Below are 19,685 nucleotides of genomic sequence, written 5' to 3'. Positions count from 1 at the left end.
CTCCCGCTCCTTTCAAACTGTCCTCTCCCGCTCTCGCTCCTTTCAAACTGTCCTCTCCGGCTCTCGCTCCTTTCAAACTGTCCTCTCCGGCTCCCGCTCCTTTCAAACTGTCCTCTCCGGCTCCCGCTCCTTTCAAACTGTCCTCTCCCGCTCCCGCTCCCTTCAAACTGTCCTCTCCGGCTCCCGCTCCTTTCAAACTGTCCTCTCCGGCTCTCGCTCCTTCAAACTGTCCTCTCCGGCTCCCGCTCCTTTCAAACTGTCCTCTCCGGCTCTCGCTCCTTCAAACTGTCCTCTCCGGCTCTCGCTCCTTTCAAACTGTCCTCCATGGCTCCCGCTCCTTTCAAACTGTCCTCTCCCGCTCTCGCTCCTTTCAAACTGTCCTCTCCGGCTCTCGCTCCTTTCAAACTGTCCTCTCCGGCTCTCGCTCCTTCAAACTGTCCTCTCCGGCTCCCGCTCCTTTCAAACTGTCCTCTCCCGCTCCCGCTCCTTTCAAACTGTCCTCTCCCGCTCCCACTCCTTTCAAACTGTCCTCTCCGGCTACCGCTCCTTTCAAACTGTGCTCTCCGGCTCCCGCTCCTTTCAAACTGTCCTCTCCGGCTCCCGCTCCTTTCAAACTGTCCTCTCGCGCTCCCGCTCCTTTCAAACTGTCCTCTCCCGCTCCCGCTCCTTTCAATCTGTCCTCTCCGGCTCCCGCTCCTTTCAAACTGTCCTCTCCGGCTCCCGCTCCTTTCAAACTGTCCTTTCCGGTTCCCGCTCCTTTCAAACTGTCCTCTCCGGCTCCCGCTCCTTTCAAACTGTCCTCTCCGGCTCCCGCTCCTTTCAAACTGTCCTCTCCGGCTCCCGCTCCTTTCAAACTGTCCTCTCCCGCTCCCACTCCTTTCAAACTGTCCTCTCCGGCTCCTGCTCCTTTGAAACTGTCCTCTCCGGCTCCTGCTCCTTTCAAACTGTCCTCTCCGGCTCCCGCTCCTTTCAAACTATTCATACAGCGCCTTTAACATAGTAAAACGTCTCAAGGTGCTTCATAGGATGCTATGAAACAAAACTTGACACTGAGCCACATAACGAGATATTGGGAAAGGTGACCAAAAGCTTGGTGAAAGAGGTAGATTTTAAGGAGTATCTTGAGAGAGAGAGAGAGGTAGAGATGCGGAGAGGCTTAGGGAGGGAATTCCAGAGCTTAAGGGCCCAGGCAGCTGAAGGCACGGCCGCCAATGTTGGAGCGATTAAAATCGGGGATGCGGAAGAGGCCAGAATTGGAAGAGTACCGAGATCTCGGAGGGTTGTAGGGCTGGAGGAGATTAGAGATGGGGAGCGATGAGGCCATGGAGGGGTTTGAAAACGTGGATGAGAATTTTAAAATTGAGGTGTTGCTCCACTGGGAACTAGTGTAGCTCAGCGACCACAGGGGTGATGCATAGAAACATAGAAGATAGGAGCAGGAGTAGGCCATTCGGCCCTTCGAGCCTGCTCCGCCATTCAATGAGATCATGGCTGATCATCCAAATTCAGTACCCTGTCCCTGCCTTCTCCCCATATCCCTTGATCCCTTTAGCCTTAAGAAATATATCCAACTCTTTCTTGAATATATTTAATGAACTGGCCTCCACCGCCCTCTGTGGCAGAGAATTCCACAGGTTCACCACTCTCTGGGTGAAGAAATTCCTCCTCACTTCTGTCCTAAATGGCTTACCCCTTATCCTTAGACTATGACCCCTGGTTCTGGACTCCCCGGCCATCAGAAACATCCTTCCCGCATCTAGTCTGTCCAGACCTGACAGAATTTTATAGGTTTCGATGAGATCCCCCCCCTCAATCTTCTAAACTCCAGTGAGTATAAGCCCAATCGACACAATCTCTCCTCATACGTCATTCCTGCCATCCCAGGTATCAGCCTGGTGAATCTTCGCTGCACTCCCTCCATGGCAAGAACGTCCTTCCTCTGGTAAGGTGACCAAAACTGCACACAATACTCAAGGTGCGGTCTCACCAAGGCTCTGTACAACTGTAGCAAGACATCCTTGTTCCTGTACTCAAACCCTCTTGCTACGAAGGCCAACATACCATTTGCCTTCTTAACCATCTGCTGCACCTGCATGCTTACCTTCAGCGACTGGTGCACAAGAACACCCAGGTCTCTTTGCACTTCCCCTTCTCCCAATCTATTGCCATTCAAATAATAATCTGCCTTCCTGTTTTTGCCACCAAAGTGGATAACCTCACATTTATCCACATTATAGTGCATTTGCCATGTTTCTGCCCAATCACCCAACCTGTCCAAATTGTACTGGAGTTTCACGACATCCTCCTCACAGCTTACCCTCCCACCCAGCTTTGTGTCGTCTGCAAATTTGGAGATATTACATCCAATTCCCTTGTCCAGATCATTAATATATATTGTGAAAAGCTGGGGTCCTAGGACCGATCCTTGCGGTACCCCACTAGTCACTGCCTGCCACTCGGAAAACGACCCGTTTATTCCAACTCTTTGCTTTCTGTCCGCCAACCAGTTCTCTATCCAAGTCAATACCTTGCCCCCAATCCCATGTGCCTTAATTTTACACGCTAATCTCTTATGCGGGACCTTATCGAAAGCCTTCTGAAAGTCCAAATATACCACATCCACTGGTTCTCCCTTATCTATCGAACGGGACTTGGTGCGAGTTAGGACACGGGCAGCAGAGTTTTGGATGAGCTCACATTTATAGAGGTTGGGAAATGGGCCAGGAGAGCATAGGAATAGTCGAGTCTCGAGGTAACGTGCATGGATGACCCCAAGCCTGGATGTTGTCCAGATCTTGCTGCATGCAGGCACGGACTGCTTAATTATCTGAGGAATTGCGGGTGGAGCTGGACACTGCAATCAACAGCGAACAGCCCCACTTCTGAGCTGATGAAATCCATACGTGCATTTTCCAGGAGGGATTACTGGAGAAAGCTCAGGAGCAGGGATCTTAGCTGATTTCTTTTTTCTCTCCTCCTAGTTTGTGATTGGCTTTTCACAGTAGAAACATTGAACCAACCTGAAAACTGGGACATGAGCTTAAACTCAACCGGCCAGAAAGCTTGGAAATGACTCAAAATGTTTGTTATAGCAGACGTACAAGATTTATGCTTTACGGAGCACACTGCAATTATCTATTCTTCCACTGGCCTATATCTGTAAGAACTTTTCTGAATGATTATCAGACTGCTGAACCCACAGCAATATGGTCACAGCGTGTGTCTGTGAATCTTATTTTCCCAGGGATCGCAATGAATTGGCTGAAACACTGCAACTGCTTAAAGCCCAGATAGATCCAGCATTATTGAGCAAGTTTTTGCAGGAAGATGGGTCCTCTCATACTAGCCCTACACCCGAAGACGAAGAGACCAAGAAAGAACTTGAGCATCTGGAAGGTAACTTTTCTCTACTACAAGTGTTGACTCGGGGCCCGAGATGTGTCGCCAGTCTCTTCCTCAAGTGGCCATTCATGTGTGGACCCGGATACTGGTTGTCAGTATCTATGGGCGGGCGGGTGAGCCCGATCCTCCCCCATCTAACATCCACACGCACAAACTTTCCAATAGGGATCATTAGAGACCAATTAGGAGCAGGAACCTTGGCTTGAGTTTTTTTCTCTGTAGCCTATGGATGTTGTGGTTGATTGTGGCATTCCTTCCGCCTGCTTGGCTGAGATCCACTAACCATTAAGGGTGGTGGGGGATTGAACGTGGACCTTTTTCGTCTGCATAGCTCCATCGGAGTGAACCCTAATTATATTATTTTTTCTTCTGCTGAAGGAGGCACCCACCTGTCTTGCACGTCTGAACAGATAATCAGCGCTCCCCCAGGTTTTTCCCCAATTAACTCCCAGGGTTCCATTTCTGCCTCCCGTTGCAGAAATATCTCGGGGCAGTGGTGTACACCATTTGGCAGAGGAGTCGGAGGTATCAATTTAAATCCTGGGATTTAATTAATTAGAGACAAATGAGCATCTTTATTTTAGTATCCCACCTGATCCCTGTCTTTGTTGATGATCTGACTCTAATTGTGTCTCATCGCGGGAGCGGTCGTATCGTGGTTATGTCATTGGACGAGTACCGGAGAGACGAGTTAAAATCCCACCAGCTGAGGAATTTACATTCAGTTAATTAAATAAACCTGGAGTCAAAAGCTAGTATCAGTAATGGTGACCATGAAACGACCAGATTGTTGTAAAAACCCATCTGGTTCACTAATGCCCTTTCAGGGAAGGAAACCTGCTGTCCTTACCTGGCCTGGCCTCTACGTGATTCCAGACCCACAGCAATGCGGTTGCCTCTTGACTGCCCCACTGAAATGGTCCAGCAAGTCACTCGGTTGTCAAGAAGGCGGCTCACCACCACCTTCTCGAGGGCGATTTGCGATGGGCAATAAATGCTGGCTTTGCCGGCGACTCCCACATCCCGCGAATGAACAAAAAAAAAAAAATTCCCCACCCACCCCAATTAACTGACACCCAGTAAGTCTCATTTCCCTCCCTTGTTGCAGCGTATTGTGTGTCTGTGTAGTAGGCCCATGATTGGAAGGCAGAAGATCTAGACTAGCATTTTAGTGCACTACGAAGGGAGTGCTCATTATTGGAGGTGCCGCCTTTCAGTGAGACAAAGCCCTCATCCAGTTCAAATGCACGCTAAACATCCCATGGCACTCTTTGAAGAAGAGCAGGCTGTCATGGCCAACATTCCTCCCTCAACCAGCATCATCATCAGTCCGATTAGCTGGTCCGTTATCTCATTGCTGTTTGTGAGGCTTCACGGGTGTGTTTGACCACTGCATTTCAAAAGCAATTTGTCGTATGTGTAAGACTTTTGAGATGTTACTGAGAGATGTGTTGAGGTGTTGTATAGCTGCAAGCTTTTTTCTCTGATTTAACATCTTGTATATTTTTAAAAAAAAATTTGAACAGAAGAAATAAATATAGACAAGACACTAGAAGGACAGCAGAAGGTACCGAAGATGGTCACAAAGTCCAACCCAGCATCTCCTCTCACATCTACCTCTCCAGAAGATGATGAAAAAGTACAGGCAGTCAAGAAGGAGCAAGACAAAGTTGGCTCAAAGGAAGAACAGACTGTTAAGAAAGAGGAGCCTGCATCAGAAAGTACTGATGAGAAAGGTGATGGTACTAAACTAACCAAAGAAAACAATCTTGAGAAAATTAGTAAACTCACTGAAGGAGAAAGCAAACCCGACAAAGTAGAACTAGCGAGTCTGAAAGGCTCGGGTGATGGCAAAGGTTGCACTGATAAATTGGCAGCTGTAGAGCGCGGGAAACTGGAAATCAGCATCAAGGTGGAACCTCCCGACGATGTCAAAGAGAAATCCTCGGAAGAGCTCGAAAGGGCCCTGAAAAACGTCAAGCAAGCGAAACTCCCCGTGAAAAAGCGGGAAATTAAACTGACCGCGGATTACGACCGCACAGCAAAGGGGCCGCTGAGCAAACCCGTGACCCCTGTCAAAGAGCCGTTGAAGGAAGGAATGAAAGCGCAAGGTGAGGCAGTAAAGCAAGCGCTCGAGGAGAAGGTGGAGGGAAAGCAGCTGGTGAACGGCGAGGTAGCTGCTGGACCCCAGATGAACAACCACAAAACCGAAGAGGGCAACTTGGTGGCTTCTGCTCCTGAGAAGTCTGAGCAGAACAAGAAGAAACAGGAGCCCGAAGCCACGCGCCCAACTAAAGAGGAGGAAAACGGCATCGACGGGTCGAGCAAGAAGGACTCTGATTTGCCAGCGAGTGTCAATCGGGAGAATCACGCGAGCGGCAATCAAGTTGAGGTAATCCAGAACTGCACGCCGAAGGAGAAAGTTGTAGACCAGGCTCTCCCGGAGCCCGAGAAGCCTCCCGAGGAAACGAGGTCAAAACGTGAGGAGGAGGAGGACTCTTCAAAGAGTTCCGTAGACGCCAAGCTCTCCCACAAGGCGGCCCCTGACAAAAAACAGCCGAGTTTCACCAAAGGCGCGGATGGGGAATGTGCAGAGAAGGTGCCGCCGAGGAGAACGAGAGCATCCCTGAGGCAGCGGGCGCCAGAGAAGACTTTGGAGGAAGAAGCGCCCCAGAAAGTCGAGCAGGCGGAAGAGAAACCGGAGACCGAGCCCAGCGGAGCAAGGTGCTTGAGGAGGTCGCTGAGGATATCCAAACCCACGGTGAAAGTGACGGAGAATCAGGAGAAGAAAGCGAGCAAGAGGGAAGAGGAATCGGCACCTCCGAGTCCAGAGAAGGATGAGAACCAGGGCAAGGCGGAGAAAGATTCCTCTGTGGCGAGAGGGACAAAGGTACAGTGATTTGTTTCTTTAATAAATCTGAGAAACATTTTGTCACACAGAGGTAATAGAAGTGAACCAAGAGCAAACGCTTGATACAAAATGCAAGTCTTGTTAAACGGAACTTGTAGTGAGGTGAGTTCCCCTTGTCCTCACCTTTCACCCCACCAGCCTCCACATTCAACGGATCATCCTCCGCTATTTCCGCCACCTCCAGCATGATCCCACCACCAAACACATCTTCCCCTCCCCTTTCAGCATTCCGAAGGGACCGTTCCCTCCGCGACACCTTGGTCCACTCCTCAATCACCCCCAACAGCCCTTCTCCTTCACCTGGCACCTTCCCGTGCAAGCGCAGGAGATGCAACACATGCCCTTTTACCTCCTCCCTTCCCACTGTCCAGGGCCCCAAACACCCCTTCCAGGTGAAACAGCGATTTACTTGTACTTCTTGCAATTTATTATACTGTATTCGCTGCTCACGATGCGGTCTCCTCTACATTGGGGAGACCAAACGCAGATTGGGTGACCGCTTTGCGGAACACCTCCGTTCAGTCCGCACGGGTGACCCCGAGCTTCCGGTCGCCTGTCACTTCAATTCACCGCTTCACTCCCACTCTGATCTCTCTGTCCTCGGGCTATTGCATTGTTCCAATGAAGCTCAACGTAAGCTCGAGGAACAGCACCTCATCTTTCGATTGGGCACTTTGCAGTCTGCCGGACTCAACATTGAGTTCAACAATTTCAGATAATTATCCCTGCCCCCATTTTTCATGCTATATGATTTTTGCCATTCCCATTTGCAACATTTTATCTTCCCTGCCTCTTACAAAAGTACAGGGTATTCTTTCTATTCCTTCCTCCTCTCCTAAACCCCCCCCCCGTCTCTGCACCTGCTTAATATCCGTTACATCTCCAGCTTTTTCCAGTTCTGATGAAGGGTCCCAGACCTGAAACGGTAACTCTGTTTCTCTCTCCACGGATGCTGCCTGGCCTGCTGAGTATTTCCAGCATTTTCTGCTGTTATTTGTGGTTCAGTCTAGTTTACCTCCAATAGAGAGAGTTTAAGTGGCAGCAGGGTTACAGCCGGCAACAAAAGTTCCAGCGCAATTTATTTGAAAAGCCCATTGAGGTTTACAGTACAGAAGAAGGCCATTCGGCCTGTCGTGTCTGTACCAGCTCTGTAGACGGACCAGCAGTGGGCACCCGGGCATCTGAAGCTTTGCATGCAGAATGTTGCCATTGTAAAGAACTTGCGTACTGAGACAGTTTTAAAAAATTAATTCTGAGGATAGGCATCACGAGCAAGGCCAGCATTTATTGCCCATCCCTAGCTGCCCTTGAGAAGGTGGTGGTGAGCCGCCGCCTTGAACCGCTGCCGTCCCGTGTGGTGAAGGAGCTCCCACAGTGCTCTTGGGGAGGGAGTTCCAGGGTTTTGACCCAGCGACGACGAAGGGGCGGCCGATATATCTCCAAGTCGGGATGATGTGTGACTTGGAGGTGGTGGTGTTCCCTTGCACCTGCTGCCCTTGTCCTCCAAGGTGGTGGAGGTTGCGAGCTTGGGACCTAATTGTAATGCTTCCCTTTTTGCATGTTCAACTGGAAAATAGGTGTCAAACCCAGACGTGATTTGTGCGAGAAAAATGAATAGCTAAATTTCTAGGTGTGCGACAACTGCTTTAAGTTCTTCGTTTCTGTTGGACTGCCACAGCGCTGATCCACACGGTGATATGCGGCCCGGCGTGTTGTGAAGTGATTTGGTTTCAGACGTGCTTCTGACGCTCGATGTTGACATTACAGCGCAAAGCTAAAGCCAGCAGGAGAGCCCGATGGACCAAGTCGAGGGGCAGGCGCAGACAGCAGGAATCGAGTGAAGAGAGCGAGAGCGACCAGGAAGATGAAGATGAGGAAGGGCCAGCAGATGATGATGAACCCTGTAAAAAATGTGGCTTATCCAATCACCCTGAATTGGTAGGTTTGACTTGGCTGTTGTTTCGTATGACGGGAAAAGCTTATCACGGGACGTGTAGATCGGCTAACCATTCGATGGTCTCCTGAGATGCCCAGTGGAGAAATGAGGTTGCCTCCCGCAACAGATCTCAGTGGGCAGGTTGATGTGATGTGCTCCACGGTCTGGGACTCATGGCCACAGTCGGACTTCGGGCTGTCCCTCATCTTCCACTTGGGGAGCAGGCGGCCGCATCATCCGTGCCCTGTGCAGATTGGGTTGCGCCATCCACTGCCTTCGAGGGAGGTCGGAGCCAGGGACCTCTGCCGTTGGGTCAGCGATGAGGGGTTGGTTCTTTATGCTGCAGGCGTCCCACGATTCTGACCATCTGGTCTGACTGGTCAGGGACAGGGTTGATTTTCTTGCTACTTGTTTATACTTTTTGTTTCGTTGCCCCTATTTATTTTTGCTTCTTTTAAGAAGACATTGGGCCAGAAATTAGGATCGGGGGCTTGCCGCGCGTGCAAGCCCCCGATGTGCACTTACCCGGCGCGCTGACATTTCAATCCTGGCCCGCATTGCATTTCCTGTCACTGGCCCACTTCAGGTCCTGCCGCGCTGTGCGTGCGTGACCCAGCGGCGTACTTAGTGCGATGAGCCGGCTGGGATCACGGGATCACGTGAGCACTGGGCAACCAATGGGAGGTTGCAAAAGTTCATTCATTAGTTTGATAGTAAGAACTGTCAAACTCATGAAAACTCCTGGCCCCAAAACACTACTTAAACTTGAAATAAATTTTTTTTTTAAATCGCACTACTTAAATAAACTATAAATAACTGTTAAAAAAACGATTTTAAACAATAATTTAAAATTTTGAAAAAAATTATTATATAAAAAATCGGGGCTAAAAATAGATTTACCTTACTGTAAAGTCTTCAAAAATAATGAACCTGTGGAAAAAATTTCTAATTTAACTTAATAGACCACTTACCTGTTAAAAGTAAGTACTTACGGCTGCTTTTTCCACGCGTAAAAACCGGAGTCTTTACCTCACGGGCAACTCTAATAAAAAAAAAAAGGGAAGTTCAGCGCACACGCGCTGCCTGATACGTCGTACGCGTTCCGCCTCTTAACCCCTTGGGTCAGAGGAGAGGAAATGCCGGTTTCCCCCACATGCGCTGTGCATGCTGAAAACCGGCAATTCCTCTGGGCCCACGCGTGAGTACCCCGTCCGTACTCACGCGTTGGGACAGGAATTACTGGCCCACTAACATGCTGGATTGCATTTTCAAGAACATGTTTCTCCAGCACAACAAGCATGGTGAAGTCTGGTAATTCAACGAGGGGCGTACAGGCTGCATTTTAGACCTAATTTCTCCCTACCTTCAAACTTGTCAAATGTGGAGTATGGAAGCTGAAATATATTAAAAATGTCTCGCATATTTATGTTTTTGAATTGTGAATGGATAAATGAACTTGCTGCCGTGTCATGTCCACTGTGGTGTTGAGTGGGATGTAGCTGTGCATTTCTAACCTGCCAATATCTGCAGCTCTGAATGTGTGCTCCAGCCCTTGCATGAAGCATGAAGCAGGGGCCATTTGTGTTTGTCAGTTCTGGGTATAACCTACATAGCTCCCAATCCGATTGACAAATATCCCTTCTACTGAAATAAAAACAGAAAATGCTCAATGCTCAGCCGGTCAGGCAGCATCTGTGGAGAGCGAAACAGAGTCGACGTTTCAGGTTGGTGACCTTTCATCCGAACCTGAACCCAAAAGGTCATCGACCTGAAACGTTAACTCTGTTTCTCTCTCCACAAATGCTGCCTGGCCTGCTGAGTATTTCCAGCATTTTATGTTTTTATTTCAGATTTCCAGTATCCGCAGTATTTTGCTTTTGTATCCCTTGTACTGTTTTGTTTGGCGGAGGGTGTGGAGGTAAAATGCAAAGCCCCAAGAACTTGCCCAAGGCAATTGCAGCGCTGGGCTATAGGGAAGGGGAATTGGGCTCCTGCTCCTGACTCTGTCCAGTTGACCTCGGCTACAGGCCTATGCTTGGAGACATCAGGTGAGATCAGGAGCAGCTGCCATGACTACCCTAGTCGAAAAGCCTACTAGCACTTGCCGTCTAGACTTGCAGGAGTTACAGTGACTTGGGCGAAGTACAGTTGCCTGTGGGACCCGGCCCCAGTAAGGTGAGTACCGGAACAAGGATGTCTTGCTGCAGTTGTACAGGGCCTTGGTGAGACCACATCTTGAGTATTGTGTGCAGTTTTGGTCGCCTTATCTGAGGAAGGATGTTCTTGCCATGGAGGGAGTGCAGCGAAGATTCACCAGACTGATACCTGGGATGGCAGGAATGACGTATGAGGAGAGATTGGGTCGATTGGGCTTATACTCGCTGGAGTTTAGAAGAATGAGAGGGGATCTCATTGAAATTTATAAAATTCTGACAGGACTAGACAGACTAGATGCAGGAAGGATGTTCCCGATGGCGGGGGAGTCCAGAACCAGGGGTCACAGTCTAAGGATAAGGGGTAAGCCATTTAGGACAGAGATGAGGAATTTCTTCACCCAGAGAGTGGGGAACCTGTGGAATTCTCTACCACAGAAGGCAGTTGCGGCCAATTCATTAAATATATTCAAGAAGGAGTTAGATGTATTTCTTAAGGCTAAAGGGGATCAAGGGATATGGGGAGAAAGCAGGGACAGGGTACTGAATTTGGATGATCAGCCATGATCTCATTAAATGGCGGAGCAGGCCCGAGTTGCAGCTCATTGATTGTGTAAATCTTTCCCCCTAGATTCTGTTGTGTGACTCCTGCGACAGCGGTTATCATACGGCATGCCTACGACCCCCATTGATGATGATCCCAGATGGAGAATGGTTCTGCCCACCCTGCCAACATGTAAGCGTTCCTTTTCATACAGGCGTTGCTCCAGTAAGATTTAAACCCAGGCAATAATGTACTTTCACAGTCCTTTTCTTTTGTTCCCTGACTGTGGGTGATTCTGGCAAGGCTCTGCTTAATGTCCATCCCCTAATTGCCCTGAGAAGGTGATTGCCTTCAGAGAAATTCTTAGAGGGCTTGACCGGGGTAGGTGCCGAGAGGCGGTTCCCCCTAGCTGGAGAGTCTATACCAAGGCCTCACGGTCTCGGAATAAGGGGTCTGATTTGTCCCAGATAATCTGTTTCAGTGATGACGGTTGAGGGATAAATATTGGCCAGGACACTGAGGACAACTCCCCTGCTCTTCATGGGATCTTTTTCATCCACCAGAGTAGATGGGGCCTCAGTTTAACATCTTCATCCGAAAGATGGCGCCTCCGACAGTGCAGCACTCCCTCAGTACTGGCACTGGGAGTGTCGGTCTGGACTTTTTTGTGCTTGTGTCTCTGGAGCGGGACTTGAACCCCCAACCTTCTGACTCTGGAGCGAGAGTGCTGCCCACTGAGCCACTGCTGACCATAGGTTTAGGGATGGATGGGCTGAATGGCCTTTTGCACCCATATCTAATGATCCTGTGGTAACTCTTCTCTTGTTGAAAACTACAGTAATATTGGTGTGTGCATAAAGGGAAAGATGCTGCCGTTTGACAAAACGTGCTGTAGAAGTGTTAGATTGCCAAAGCGTATATCTTCGTCATGGCTGTTTATTTCTGGATCGGTGGGGGTGGAAACGTGTGACTGCACTAAAAGTTGTCCCTTTTTATTATTTTTCGTCTGCAGAAACTTCTGTGCGAACATCTAGAAGAACAATTGCAAAATCTAGACGTGATGATAAAGAAGAAGGAAAGAGCTGAGAGAAGGTAAAGAAAAAAAATTAAATCTGGACTGCATTAGCCACTTCCAGAGACTTGGGTGAAATTCTACTTCTGAAGTTTTTTGAAAAGGAAATACGGCGGGCGGTGATGCCTTTAAGCGGCGCGGCGCTCTGGGGTTCCTGCGCAGCCGGTGAGCTGGGTTTTAAAGGGGCTATGCCAGCCAAAAAAGAATTAGAGGCAACATTGGCGGGCGGGCAATATGACAGGCGGCCAATCCGCTACCGCTTGTTTTGCTCTCCTGCTGGAGTTGAATTTAACATAGACATAGAAGATAGGAGCAGGAGTAGGCCATTCGGCCCCTCGAGCCTGCTCCGCCATTTAATGAGATCATGGCTGATCATCCAAACTCAGTACCCGGTCCCTGCTTTCTCCCCATACCCCTTGATCCCTTTAGCCTTAAGAAATATATCTAACTCCTTCTTGAATATATTTAATGAATTGGCCTCTACTGCCTTCTGTGGTAGAGAATTCCACAGGTTCACCGCTCTCTGGGTGAAGAAATTCCTCCTCATTTCTGTCCTAAATGTCTTACCCCTTATCCTTAGACTGTGACCCCTGGTTCTGGACTCCCCGACCATCGGGAACATTCTTCCTGCATCTAGTCTGTCCAGTCCTGTCAGAATTTTATAAGTTTCAATGAGATCCCCCCTCATTCTTCTAAACTCCAGCAAGTACAAGCCCAATCGACCCAATCTCTCCTCGTACGTCATTCCTGCCATCCCAGGTATCAGCCTGGTGAATCTTCGCTGAACTCCTTCCATGGCAAGAACATCCTTCCTCCGATAAGGTGACCAAAACTGCACACAATACTCAAGATGTGGTCTCACCAAGGCCCTGTACAACTGCAGCAAGACATCCTTGTTCCTGTACTCAAACCCTCTCACTACGAAGGCCAACATGCCATTTGCCTTCTTAACCGCCTGCTGCACCTGCATGCTTATCTTCAGCGACTGGTGCCCAAGGACACCCAGGTCTCTGCACTTCCCCTTCTCCCAATCTATTGCCATTCAAATAATAATCTGCCTTCCTGTATTTGCCACCAAAGTGGATAACCTCGCATTTATCCACATTATATTGCATCTGCCATGCTTTTGCCCAATCACCCAAACTGTCCAAATCATCCTGGAGTTTCTCGGCATCCTCCTCACAGCACACACGCCCACCCAGCTTTGTGTCGTCTGCAAATTTGGAGATATTACATCTAGTTCCCTTGTCTAGATCATTAATATATATTGTGAATAGCTGGGGCCCAGGGACCGATCCCTGCGGTACCCCACTAGTCACTGCCTGCCACTTGGAAAAAGACCCGTTTATTCCAACTCTTTGCTTTCTGTCTGCTAACCAGTTCTCTATCCAAGTCAGTACCTTACCCCCAATCCCATGTGCTTTAACTTTGCACGCCAATCTCTTATGTGGGACCTTATCGAAAGCCTTCTGAAAGTCCAAATACACCACATCCACTGGTTCTCCCTTATCTATTTTACCAGTTACATCCTCAAAAAATTGCAGTAGGTTAGTCAAGCACAATTTACCTTTTGTAAATCCATGTTGACTTTGTCCGATCCTGTCACTGTTTTCCAAGTGCTCTGCTATTACATCTTTTATAATGGACTCTAGCATTTTCCCCACTACCGATGTCAGGCTTACTGGTCTGTAATTCCCTGTTTTCTCTCTACCACCTTTTTTGAATAGTGGGGTAACATTAGCTACCCTCCAATCCATGGGTACTGTTCCAGCATTCGATGGAATCTGGAAGATGATCAGCAAAGCATCAACTATTTCTGGGGCCACTTTCTTAAGTACCCTAGGATGTAGATTATCAGGCCCTGGGGATTTATCGGCCTTCAGTCCCATCAATGTTCCTAACACCATTTCCCTACAAATACTGATTTCATTCCATTCCTCCCTCTCATCAGACCCTATGTTCCCCGGCATCTCTGGGAGGTTATTTGTGTCCTCCTTTGTGAAGACAGAACCAAAATATGTATTTAGTTGGTCTGCCATTTCTTTGTTCCCCATTATAAATTCCCCTGATTCTGACTGCAAGGGACCTACGCTTGACTTCACCAATCTTTTTCTCTTCACATATCTATAAAAGCTTTTAGTTATTTTTTATGTTCCCTGCAAGCTTACTCTCATATTCTATTTTCCCTTTCTTAATTAATTCCTTTGTTGAATCCCGGCCCTGCCCAGGTGCAAACCGTTCCGTTTGTACTGGTCCCACCTCTCCCAGAACCGGTTCCAATGTCCAAGGAATTTGAATCCCTCCCCCTTGCACCATTCCTCTAGCCACGTATTCATCTGAAATATCCTTCTATTTCTACTCTGACTAGCACGTGGCACTGGTAGCAATCCTGAGATTACTACCTTTTTGAGGTCCTATTTTTTAATTTACCTCCTAACTCCCTATATTCCGCTTTTAGGACCTCATCCCGCTTTTTACCTATATCGTTGGTACCTATATGCACCACGACAACTGGCTGTTCACCCTCCCCTTCCAAGATGTTCTGCAGCCGCTCTGAGACATCCTTGACCCTTGCACCAGGGAGGCAACACACCATCCTGGAGTCTCGTTTGCGGCCGCAGAAATGCCTATCTATTCCCCTTACGATAGAATCCCCTATTACTATAGCTTTACCCCTCTTTTTCCTCCCGTCCTGTGCAGCAGAGCCACCCCTGGTGCCAGGAAGTTGGCTGCTGCTGCCTTCCTCTGATAAGCCATCCCCCCCCCCCCCCCCAACAGTACTCAAAGTGGTGTATCTGTTTGAGAGGGGGATGTCCACAGGGGAGCTCTGCACTACCTGCCTGTGCTTAGTACTCTGTCTGTCGTTCATCCATTTCCTTTCTGCCTGTCCTACCTTTGCCTGTGGTGTGACCAACTGATGAAACGTGCTATTCACGATGTCCTCAGCCTCGTGAATGTTCCAGCATGAATCCAATCGCAGCTCCAGCGCCACAATGCGGTCTGCCAGTAGCTGCAGCTGGACACACTTCCTGCACACACAGTTGTCAGGGACACAGGAAGTGTCCCTGAGTTCCCACATAGCGCAGGAGGAGCATACCACGGCACCGGGCTGCCCTGCCATGACTTACCCTTTAATTAATTGCAATTAAATTAAATCAAATCAATCCCACCAATTACACTACAGTTAAATAAGGGCCCTGGTTTATAAACAGTCCCCGCTACACCACAGAGACTTTAGAAACTATAAACCATTGAGTTAAAGTTTAAAAAGAGAGAAATACTCACCAACCAATCACTTACCTGCTTTCTGGTGACGTCACACTTCGATTACTTTTTACTTCTCTCCTTCCCTCTGAGTTCCGAGTTCAGAGACTGGTAAACCTACCTGGGTCTCTGGGGCCTTTTATAGCCCCGCTGCTGCCGCTGAAATTCCCGCCGACGCACTGAGGCCTACCTGGGTCTCTGGGGCCTTTTATAGCCCCGCTGCTGCCGCTGAAATTCCCGCCGACGCACTGAGGCCTACCTGGGTCTCTGGGGCCTTTTATAGCCCCGCTGCTGCCGCTGAAATTCCCGCCGACGCTCTGGGGCCTTTTATAGCCCTGCTGCTGCCGCTGAAATTCCCGCCGACGCACAGTTTTGCTTCCTCCACCCTGCAATCTCACCTCCTTTCTCTGTTCAAGCCCTGCCTTTTAGTATCTTATTTTATTAAAACTACTGTGACCTTTGCTGTTTTTAAATTTTCCTTTGTTGTTCCTCTTAAGCTGCAACTAAGTTTCCCCCATGTCCACATAACAACAGGTTTGAGACGCTGGAAAAACTCAGCAGGCCAGGCAGCATCCGTGGAGAGAGAAACAGAGTTAACGTTTCAGGTCGAAGACCTTTTGTCAGAACTGAGAAAAAAGCAGGAAATGGAGCAGGTTTGGGGGCTGGGAAAAGGGGGAGGGGATGAGAGAACAAAAGGGGCGGTCAGTGATAGGATAGAAAGCAGGAGACATTAAGAGATATTCAAGGCGAGAGGAGGTGGTAATGGGACAGGTAAAGGAACAAAGGATGGTGTGAATTGCGCTGGCAGAATGAAGGACAGCTGCCATGTGGGAGGGAAGAAAAATAACGTGATAGGGGCCGAGGCTATGATCTGAAATTGTTGAACTCTTGAGTCCAGAGGGCTGTAAAGTGCCTAATTGAAAGATGAGGCGCTGTTCCTCGAGTTTACGCTGAGCTTCCGTGGAACAATGCAAGAGGCCGAGGACGGTGAGGTCTGAGTGGGAATGGGGCGGTGAATTAAAGGGACGGGCCACCGGGAGCTCAGGGTCCCCCTTACGGACTGAACGGAGGTGTTCCGCAAAGCGGTCACCCAACCCGTGTTTGGTCTCCCCAGTGTAGAGGAGACTGCATCGTGAGCAGCGAATACAGTATACTAGATTGCAAGAAGTACAAGTAAATCGCTGTTTCCCCCATGGCCTGCCTCTTCCTCTTCCCTGTATTGAAAAAGGAGATCCGTTTGTTCGCAGGACCTCGAAGCGGTGGAACTCCTTGTCCCCCTCACTCTTCCTTTCCACCTGCAATCAACATGTTTGGCTTCCAAAGAAAAGATTTTAATTCTCCTGCCATAATAAGAATCTGAAAGGGCGGTGGAAGCAGATTCAATTGTAACTTTCAAAAGGGAATTGAATATATACTCAAAGGGGAAAGATTTGCAGGGCTACAGGGAAAGAGCAGTGGGGGAGTGGGACTAATTGGAGAGCTCTTTCAAAGAGCCGGCTCTGACACAATGGGCCAAAAGGCCTCCTCCTGTACTAGATCATTCTATGATTCTAATTAGATCACCCCTTAACTTTACACAGGATATAGGGCACAGAAACAGGCCATTCGGCCCAACCAGTCCATGCCGGCGTTTCTGCTCCACTCGAGCCTCCTCCCGCCTTTCCTCATCTAACTCTATCAGCGTAACCCTCTATCCCCTTCTCCCTCATATGCTTGTCTAGCCTCTTAAATGCATCGATACTATTCGCCTCAACCACTCCCTGTGATAGCGAGTTCCACATTCTCACCACTCTCTGGGTAAAGAAGTTTCTTCTGAATTCCCTGTTGGATTTCTTGGTGACTATCTTATATTGATGGCCTCTAGTTTTGCTCTTCCCCACAAGTGGAAACATTCTCTCTGCATCCACTCTCTCAATTTTTCATAATTTTAAAGACCTCTATTTGGCCACCCCTCAGCCTTTTTTCAAGAGAAAAGAGATCTTCTATATGCAAGGGAATACAATCCTTTATGCAACTTATAAAGGGTGTCGGGAGCAAGTAAGAGTGGAATTCACCTAGAGGGCTGTGGAGTAAAATACTGACAGTTTCTGTGATTCTGCAGGCGTTTTCAAAACCCAACTTACTGTCACTGAATCACCTTCTCCTGGTTGTACCTCATCCTTTTTACCCCTTCCAATCTTGATGTCCTTCAATAATTTCTCAGTCTTTGTTTAATAGTGGTGGGCGAATCATTTTATTAAAGTGGTTGGTTTTCTGATTTGGAAAGATGTTGGTAAAAATGGTGCTCTCTCTCTCTCGCAGGAAAGAGAGGCTGGCGTTTGTGGGGATTAACGTTGAAAATATCATTACTCCAAAAGTAAGTATATTTTAAATACAGAAAGGGACAAGGGTTTTTTTTTTTAAAGACTAATTGGACTTCTTGGGGCTATTTTAAAAATACTTATGAAGCGGTTGAGGGTTTATGTGGTGCTGTCACTGTACTGGCCGTGCTAGACGTGCTCCTATCTAGTTATCCAGCAAGTTAAACACTTATTCAAAATAATTCTTCGTGAAGCCGTTTGCTGTTTGAAGCCTTTACTTGAACAAATTTGTGAAACTGTAAACAAAGATAAAGTACGTTTTGTACATAAACTGAGTACTATACATTCGATATTACATAAGATATAAACATATTTACAACAGTAGAATAGACTGATTGTATAACTAACTAACATTTGGACTCACTTCTGTAACTATCAAATATTAACCTTTTATAAACATAGTGTTATCAAAATACTACTCTGACAACGTTGCTATTATGCTAACAAACAAAGATACTCACAGATATTGTGCTTGGCCTAACATGAAATCAGATTACATTGGATTGTGAAACCCTCATGGAATCCTCCATTACTGCCAGGTTCTTCCTGGAATTCTACTTCCTGGGTTACACAGGAAGAAAGGTACGAAGGTCAAATGACCTCTCACAAGAAGAAAGGAACAAAGGTCAAATGACCTCACACAGGAAGAAAGGAACAAAGGTCAAATGACCTCACACAGGAAGAAAGGAACAAAGGTCAAATGACCTCACACAGGAAGAAAGGAACAAAGGTCAAATGACCTCTGTTTCATACAAACACACTGCTAACACATAACCACCACCAGAGGGTGCTATTTGCACATAAAATAGTCCATCGGTCCAGAACAGTCACATTTGCTTTCAGTCAAACTCTTGAGGTTTCAATTTTTTTTTTTTTTTTAAAGCCTCAGATGTCAGAAATCTGAAGTGAAACCTTTTAAAATGGGCTGGAAATACACAATGGCCCCGATTTTAACTCCAGCTGGATTGCCCGCTCAGGCCCCGAGTTAAAATCACAGTCGGGTCTCAATGATGTCATCGTGCCGCAGCCTGTATCTGTAAAGAAGGACCCTGTTGTCTCCGGGCGTCTGTCCTTGCTGCCTGCTCGGGAGAGCAGGTTAAAATTGCGGACGTTGCGATCGTGACGGCTTTTGGACAGGGAAGAGCCAGGGGCGATTTTAACTGCCCGCCCGCCAGGTTTCTGCTGAGCGAGGAGGGTTAAAATCGCCCCCCCCCCAATTGGTCGGTCAGCATCTGAAAGAGAAAAGACAAGATTGGTTGAAGTGAGATTTACGTCTGAACAACGCCGAAGGTGAATCGCACCTGAACAATAAAGTGATTTTTTTTTTTTTCTTTCAGATGCTGACTGATTTGTCTCTGCATTTTCTGGGTTTATTCCAAAAATCTTTAGCTGATTATTACAGTGCTGCATCACTGCATTTTTTTCTAAAGTTAGGAGCGGCTCCCAAAGGGACGTGCAAATAAGAGGTGTCCCCTGCCAGACAGTTGTCAGGTGGTCTGGTGAGGACAAGTTCAAGCTCGGCTGTGATGATTAGCTTGCCGGTGCTCGCTGTCTAGACTTGACACGGAAGAGAGGGGACAGAAATGGATTGGGTGGAAAGGTGAAGGGAGGAAAGAAGGAAGATAAAGCTCCAAAGAAATTGTGGCCGACTTGTATACCCCACCAAGGGAGACATGGGGCAGAGAGATGGCGAAGCAGCGTACTCCCGTTATAAAATGTGGAAAGACCTACACATCTCGTGAACTGATGTAATGGTTTTCCATACTACAGGAAACTTTGTGATATCCGGCACCGACGGGACCGGCGTGTTGCCGATCTATCAAAACTGCCGGATATACAAAGTTAATGTTGAAGCATACGGAGGTTTTCATCTGCGTATCTGACAACAAACACTGTTGCTTAGCAACAGCTTCTAAAGAGTCGGCTGCAGCTGCAAGCGTCTGTAGCTGAAGCTGTTGCTATAGCTACAGACCTTGCAGTGGCTGACTGGGGGAAAAAAAAGAACGAGATCTAAAAAAAACTTACAGAAAACGGCTCCTGATT

At 48.0% G+C, this 19,685-nt stretch overlaps 1 protein-coding gene across 10 annotated transcripts in view; it reads left to right on the top strand.

Moving 5' to 3' along the window:
* The window catches only part of rsf1a (remodeling and spacing factor 1a), a 156,385-nt gene that overhangs the window by 59,756 nt on the left and 76,944 nt on the right, over positions 1–19,685 (top strand). For 9 of the 10 annotated variants that reach the window (XM_085999739.1, XM_085999740.1, XM_085999735.1 and 6 more), the window contains exons 5-10: positions 3,245–3,396; positions 4,929–6,292; positions 8,081–8,251; positions 11,034–11,138; positions 11,959–12,038; positions 17,584–17,638. In XM_085999739.1, coding sequence (XP_085855865.1) covers positions 3,245–3,396; positions 4,929–6,292; positions 8,081–8,251; positions 11,034–11,138; positions 11,959–12,038; positions 17,584–17,638 — 1,927 coding nt within the window. The remainder of the gene's footprint in view (positions 1–3,244; positions 3,397–4,928; positions 6,293–8,080; positions 8,252–11,033; positions 11,139–11,958; positions 12,039–17,583; positions 17,639–19,685) is intronic. The other variant, XM_085999732.1, reaches the window with a different exon arrangement.

The sequence above is a fragment of the Somniosus microcephalus genome, chromosome 10 (genome assembly GCF_052327205.1).
Source record: "Somniosus microcephalus isolate GS21.2 chromosome 10, FLI_Smic_1.0, whole genome shotgun sequence".
Taxonomy (NCBI): domain Eukaryota; kingdom Metazoa; phylum Chordata; class Chondrichthyes; order Squaliformes; family Somniosidae; genus Somniosus; species Somniosus microcephalus.
Note: the sequence above shows the minus strand (reverse complement) of the source record. Positions and strands in the feature narration are given on the sequence as shown.